Here is a 7,559-nt window from a genome sequence, read left to right as displayed (position 1 = left end):
ACCAGACCCCTAAATAAATGCAGACCCCAGACTAGAACCCTAAATAAATGCAGACACCAGACCCCTAAATAAATACAGACCCCAGACTAGACCCCTAAATAAATGCAGACCCCAGACCAGACCCCTAAATCAATGGAGACCACAGACCAGTCCCCTAAATAAATACAGACCCCAACCAGACCCCTAAATAAATACAGACCCCAGACTAGACCCCTAAATGAATAAACTCCAGACCAGACCCCTAAATAAATACAGACCCCAGACCAGACCCATAAATAATTACAGACCCCAGACCAGACCCCTAAATAAATACAGACCACAGACCAGACCCCTAAATAAATACAGACCCCAGACCAGACCCATAAATAATTACAGACCCCACACCAGACCCCTAAATAAATACAGACCACAGACTAGACCCCTAAATAAATACAGACCCCCAGACCAGACCCCTAAATAAATACAGACCCCTAAATATAAACCCAGATTCTATATTGTGGATGAAAAGGGTTTTGCCAATAACCTGAGCAAATAACCGTTGTTTATCTCTACTGTAGGAGTGGCATGTATTGCTACTGTGTTCTGCAGACCCCTGACCAGGCCATAAGAAACCCTGGTTGGGAAACACAGCTCTGGACACTAGACTGGCACTCATGATGCCCACATCAGACATGGCAGAGCAGGTTACTGCCAGGCAGGTGCCACCTGAGGATTCCATGACCTCTGACATCATGTGACCTGCACACGACCAACTGCCGTTTACTTTCAACTGTCGACGGCAGCGATCGGACTGAAGTCTACAGGTAGGAAGATATTGGTGAAAATGGCGTCCAATGGACATGGAGAAGACGGCGAGAAGAGAGAAGAGGAGAAGAGGAAGAGGGAGGAGGACAGCGTCACCGGATTCAAGAAGATGACGAAGAAGAGGAGAGGAGCCAAGGACAGAGGATTGGAGGATGAGGAGCCAAGACCTGGGAGCAGCCAAGACCCTGGAACATCCAGCCCCTATGCCAGGCTTACCATCAGCCGCTTCACCATCCACCAGGTCCTGGGTAGGGGCAGCTTTGGCAAAGTGAGTATAATATCTAAATATTTCATTTTATAGGGTGGTAAACCTAAAGTTGACCTTTTATCTCCATCAATTGTTCTCTGTTGTCACCATGGTATGCTGGATGGATGATGGGTGTAGTGTTCTCCTATGGGATGCCTAATAGGACATCCAGAAGTATTCCTGCCCCCATAACCACTACTTTAGTTTTTCATTTTAGTATTTTTCTGTCGACATATGAGAGATTTTGATTTTTGGGGGCACGAGTTGTAGTTTTTAATGGCTCCATTCAATGTACCATATCATTTACTGGGAACATTGTAAAAGGCTGGTTTTTTTTTAGGTGAAATAGCAAAAAAAAACAAAAAAGCAATTCCTCCATTGGTTTAATAATTTGGCTTTTATGGTGTTAACTAAGTGGTAAAAATGACACGTTACCTTTATTCTGCGGGTCAGTACAATAACGGGGATACCAAAATTATATTGTTTTATTTTTTATACTTTTTATCCAATAAAAACAATTTGTAAAAAACATTAATTTGTGTGTCTCCATATTCTGAAACCCAGAATTGTTTTTATTTTTCTGTTGATGGGGCGGTGTGAGGACTTGTTTTTTGTGGGGCGAGCTGTACTGTTTATTGGTACTATTTTGGGTTACATAAAACTTTAAAAGTTTATTTTTTTTTTTTTTACGGCTTTCACCATACGGATTAAATATTGTTAGATTTTAAATTTGACCCTTTTATGAATATCAATTCTGCCTATTTATTTTTGACATTAGGGGAAAAGTGATTTTTTTTTTAACAATTTTTTGTAAATCCCGCTAGAGGACTTGAACATACGATGGATGGTAAGATTGCTTGTACAATAGACTGCAATATTTATGTATCGCTTGAATTGTTCCTTTAGCCTCCTCCTATTAAGCTTAGTAGGAGGACCAAGTTGGCAGACCTTGGGGTCTTCATTAGGCCCCCTGGCTGCCATGACAACTATCTACACACTGTGATCGCGTTGCGGGTAGGGGTTATGGGGTGACAGCGGGAGCTTACCTCTATTTAACTGTTTAGATGCCACGGTCGCTATTATAGCGTATGATCCTGCTCCATACTCCCCCCACCAACTAAGATAATTATGTCAAATGTGGGTAAGGCGTGAAGACCTCTCCATACAGGACCCAACAGCAGACACTGCATTATGCTGGGAGCTCAGCTTTGTTCTGCTGTAGAGTCCTGGGCACTACCCGACTGACCCACCTCTCTGTCCACCCCTGTTCCTTCTTCTTATCATGAGGAATCTCCATTTGTTTTCCTCAGGTGGTCCTGGCATCAGTCCCCGGCCGAAACATCTACATGGCCGTAAAAATGATCACCAAACGGGACAATATGGACGAAATTATGAGAGAGCGGCGGATACTTCTAGCGGCCAGACACTGCCCGTTCCTATGCCACCTCTATGCCGCACATCAATCTGAGGAGCGGGCATTTTTTATCACGGAGTATCTGTCCGGTGGCAGCCTGGAGGCTTTGATCAGGATGTGCGGCTGCTTGAACATCGGCAACGTAAGGCGAGTAAATAATCAGGAGACTGAGGGGGGTGGAAAGAAGAAAAGGTGAGGGGGGAGGTCAGATGAAGGATAATGCAGAGAATGCAGAATACAGGCTGCCATAATCAGCGCCTCTTCTCTGCTAGAGACCGCACACACTCCATCATAACATGATATTAGGGAATTGATAGAGGAAGATTTCATGACATTGAGACTCCGCTCTGTTCTCCCCATCAGATTCTACACAGCAGAGATGATATGTGGCCTCCAGTTCCTCCATGGACACAACATCGTCCACCGGTAAGCAGAACTTCCCCCTTCTTTCATTCTCCTTTACATGCTGGAAACAGTGCACCCAGCTTTCCTACACTGAATGGCTATTCTGCTTGGTGGTGCAATGACCCATCCCCCGTCTCCTGGATCACTGGACGGATTTGTCATTCTCTCGTCTTATTTCTTTGCAGAGATCTAAAGCCGGAAAATATAATGTTGGATGCAGATGGCCACGTCCGTATCATCGACCTGGGATTGGCCCAAGATGGCGTCACCGCCTCCAATAAGATCCGTGGAGTGACGGGAACGTTGCATTACATGGCCCCCGAGGTGCTTCTTAGAAAAAAATACGGCACCGCAGTTGACTGGTGGAGCCTGGGGATTGTGGTGTCCAGGATGGCAGCAGGACGCTCCCCATTTTACAACGGCCCCGTCAGGCAAATGGCTATCAAAGCCATCACCACCGCGAAGCCTAAATTTCCAACTTGGCTTAATCCTGACGTGAAACATCTGACCAAGAGACTGGTCCGTAAAAATTCTAAGAGGCGCCTCGGTGTGTGCGGGAACATCAGAGAGCATCCATTCTTCTCCACCATCGGCTGGGAGGAACTGCAGGAGAGGAGGGCACAGCCACCATTTACACCATTTGTGCCCGTTCTGGAGAACCAACATCTGAAGTGGCCAGAGAATAACAAATCCCTTCACCCCTTGGCCGGGTTCAGCTTCATGTCACCAAGCTGGACCCGATAAGATCTCAGGACAAGGGCCCAGAACTTCATGCCTCCTGACCCGCGCCTCAAGTCTCTGCTGCTGTATGTCACCTCGGCTGCCCAGACCATCATCTCTCTCCTTACCATCTTCATGCCACACCTCTGCCATCTTGCTGCTGCACCAGAGCCTTGACTTGCCATCCTCCAATCCCGGGCAGGCATCTGACATCACTCCAGCCTGAAGATCCTCTACACCCCCCAGGAGCGGCCTGTGCTTAGTTTCCATCTGGGGAGATCAGGAATAATAGCCGCATGTTGTAGTCCTGGGGCCGGAGCGGCCATTATACCTGATCTCACCTCAGCACAGGCCAGGTAAGTAATGCACCCACATCACCCACATCACTCACATCACCCACATCACCCCACTATATAATAAGTATAGACACCACACTACATGATAAGTATAGACACCCGCATATAGACACATAGTACATTTAGATTAGACTTTAGCCTTTGATCCTGGGATTATTCTGATCGCCATATTTGGGGTCAGGAAGGAATTTTCCCCCCTAATATGAGGACAATTGGCTCATTCCTCAAAGGGGGTTTTTGCCTTCCTCTGGATCAACACGGCCTTAAATAGGTTTAGGATGATAGAGTAATAAGTAGTAACACACATAAGTAACATAATATAAATATAGAAAATTATTTAAAATAACTCTTAATTTAATACAATTTATAGTTTACACATAAATAAATACAGCAGTTCATTAAAAATAATAATAAAAAAAAAATAATAATTTTCCCCTAGTCTTTCCCCATATTACACATGTTACACTTCAGCCTCTGATCCTGGGATTTATGCCGATCGCCATATTTGGGGTCAGGAAGGAATTTTCCCCCCTAATATGAGGACAATTGGCTCATTCCTCACAGGGGGTTTTCGCCTTCCTCTGGATCAACACGACCTTTAGATAGGTTTAGAATGATAGATAAATAGATGACACATACATATACACAGTATATAATAATAGTAGTCTTAATACTTCTAGAATAATCTCCTAATAATAAAATATAACCTTCCCTTATCTGTAAATAAAACTTTCCTTTTACCCCCTACATCTTTGTGCTTGTCTTTATTCCCATTGGACTTCTGTGTAGTAAATGTTGTCCGAGCTCTGAGACCCCCACCAATCACTAGAACGAAGCAGCTGAAGGTCTCGTGTGAGCGCTCAGCCGCTTCCTGTCTGTTCGGCTTTTTCCGGAAAAATGTATCGGCTCATTGACTTTCTATTGAGTCCGTTCACCGATACATTTATTTCTGGAAAAAGCCGAACAAACACGAAGCGACTGAGCGATCACACGGGGGCTTCAGCTGCTTCATTCTAGTGATTGGTGGGGGTCTCAGTGCTCGGACCCCCACCAATCCAAGCTTCTGACGTGTCACTATGTCACTATGACATGTCAGAAGTTTGTCAAACGTTTAGCTACACTTTAAAGGTATATGTCAGATTTAAAGCCCAAATGTGGTGTGAACAGAGCCTTACAGGTGTTGTCAGGTTTTTACAATACCGTTTTGCTAGAGGGGTCCAGTAATCTGTGGGGGAACTTGCTGCAAGAGTTTAATTTCCCTACAGCATCTCTAAAGGGGAAGTAAAGTATTACACAGTTCTATAATCACCGGGCTGTGCATGTAGTACATGGATGTGTTGGTCCTCCTGAGCAGGAGATGATGTTTATTGCCCCTCTCCATTCTGGATAATTAATCAGGGTCCTGAACAGGGGAACCCACACTATTACCCCAAAATTCCCTAATAGGGCATTTGAAAATGGGGTTTCCAAACCAGAAAACAGCTTTAATGGTTATATAATGATAAGTGAGAGTTTGTTACAATGTATCAGTGCAGGAGAGAGCTGAAGTACAGGCTATTTAGATTGTGGAGGATTATCTAAACGGGATACACTGAATGGGGCACAGTGGGGGATGGAGGATCGGCTACAATGCTGCCCCCTACAGTCAGGGCCCTCACCTCATGGATGCTCCTGTTACCAGATCCTTCACACCAGAGATCAACATTCATGAAGAAGAAAAATCCCCTGCAGAGACGTCCACACCGAGAGATCCAATAGGACTGGTCTATACAAGGAGTCGTCATATCCGGGGGCATATTTACAGCCATGCCCCCATATAATAAATACTTTATTCCTGTATACATGAGAAGTTCTACAACTTTATAATATCATTTATGTTTCAATTACTCACCATTTTCAAGATCTGTTTGCTGTCAGTGAATGAGGACACTCTTGCTTACATTCAGATGCAGTGAACCTGTACATCGCTAGTCCTGCTCTCAGCTAAGAAACATAAAGTAGATTAGGAAGTTGTAGAACTTTTCATTTATACAGCGATTAAGCTTTAGTTACATAAAATCGGAAAACACACAGGAAGAGGATTCATTATCGGTAGTACTACAGTGATCTGGTGCCCGCAGGTATCTAATGGTAAATACGGCCCTGGTGGGTACCTCACCTTTATGTGACAGGCCATAAAATGTCATATAGGAAAAAACGTAAGAAAGAACTTACCATACGGGGATCATATATGTTATGTCGCTGGAAGAAACCTGCAGTACAGACACCAATGGAACATGAGGATGACGCCACTCAATGTGCCGTCCATCACCCCCATCATCCCACGCGTTTCACTCCACCTGTGACTCTGCCGACTAACGTGAATACTGACTAAACACAAACTCTGACCGGCCTCATCACTAGTCCCTATTGTCATACAGCCGCCTCCGATCCCTAATCCAGTGGTGGTGAACTAACCCTTATCCACTTACATGTGGTTTCCAGTAGTCAGTGGTACATATAGTATCCAAAGTCTGGTGGCCAGTGGTACATAAAGTATTCACAGTCTGGTGGTCAGTGGTACATATAGTATCTAGAGTCTAGTGGTCAGTGGTACATATAGTATCCACAGTCTGGTGGCCAGTGAGTAAATATAGTATTCAGAGTCTGGTGGTCAGTGGTATATATAGTATCCAGAGTCTGGTGGTCAGTGGTACATATAGTATCCAAAGTCTGGTGGCCATTGGTATATATAGTATCCAGAGACTAGTGGTCAGTGGTACATTTAGTATCCAGAGTCTTGTGGTCAGTGGTATATATAGTATCCAGAGTCTGGTGGTCAGTGGTATATATATATATTTATATATATATATAATACCCAGAGTCTTGTGTTCAGGGGCACACGTGGTCATAAACGGCTGTTTGGACACACGGCAGGGTTCAGAAGGGAAAGAGCGCCATTTGGAGTTCAAATTTAGCTGGAATGGTTTGCAGAGGCCATGTCACATTTGCAAAGCCCCTGAGTGGCCACAACAGTGGAAACCCCCCAAAAGTTACTCCATTTGGGAAACTACACCCCTCAAGGAATTTATCAAGGGATATAGTGAGCATTTAAAAAAATGTCAATTAAAAATCCATGGGCTTCTCTAAGGGACGGACCCTGGGAGGCGTGGTGCTTTAGCATACCCGTGGTGATGCCACTGTAGCTTATATGATCATGGCTAGTGGTTTAACCCCTTCCCGACATTTGCCGTATAGATACGTCATGGAAAGCCATGACTTCCCGCAAATTGCCGTATCCATACGCCAAATGAAGAAGGGGTTACAGTGGAAAAAATAAAAGTTACAAAGTAAAGATGGCTGCTGTTCATAACAGCAGACCATCGTTACGCGAGGGCTAGGGGGGTGGCTCAACCGCCCCTCATCGGTGATCGCTGCAATTGGCCGGTCAATTCAGACCGGCTAATTGCGGCCGTTTGCGGCTTTCACCAATCACTGTGCCACAGGGCACAGTGATATGGTGGTGATTGGTGCTGCCTAGGACAGCACCAGTCCCTGCCATGTAGCGATGACGAGGTGGCAGGGATGCCATCCCCCCGATTGGTTGGTCTGCACCGATTGACCAATCGCAGCC

At 45.0% G+C, this 7,559-nt stretch overlaps 2 protein-coding genes across 2 annotated transcripts; both read left to right on the top strand.

Moving 5' to 3' along the window:
- Positions 1-597: 597 nt before the first annotated feature.
- LOC142722155 (protein kinase C-like 1) lies at positions 598-2,661 on the top strand. Its single transcript, XM_075848872.1, has 2 exons — positions 598-1,072; positions 2,362-2,661. The coding sequence occupies exons 1-2, from the start codon at positions 824-826 to the stop codon at positions 2,659-2,661; spliced, it is 549 nt and encodes a 182-aa protein (XP_075704987.1). The 5' UTR covers positions 598-823.
- Positions 2,662-2,775: 114 nt separating this feature from the next.
- LOC142722152 (protein kinase C delta type-like) lies at positions 2,776-4,137 on the top strand. Its single transcript, XM_075848870.1, has 2 exons — positions 2,776-2,891; positions 3,056-4,137. Exons 1-2 carry the CDS (start codon positions 2,794-2,796, stop codon positions 3,612-3,614), a joined length of 657 nt encoding a protein of 218 aa, XP_075704985.1. The 5' UTR covers positions 2,776-2,793; the 3' UTR covers positions 3,615-4,137.
- Positions 4,138-7,559: the final 3,422 nt, after the last annotated feature.

This window comes from Rhinoderma darwinii, unplaced genomic scaffold (assembly GCF_050947455.1).
Source record: "Rhinoderma darwinii isolate aRhiDar2 unplaced genomic scaffold, aRhiDar2.hap1 Scaffold_531, whole genome shotgun sequence".
NCBI lineage: Eukaryota > Metazoa > Chordata > Amphibia > Anura > Rhinodermatidae > Rhinoderma > Rhinoderma darwinii.
The sequence above is the reverse complement of the archived record's forward strand: the minus strand, read 5'-3'. Positions and strand labels throughout refer to the sequence as shown.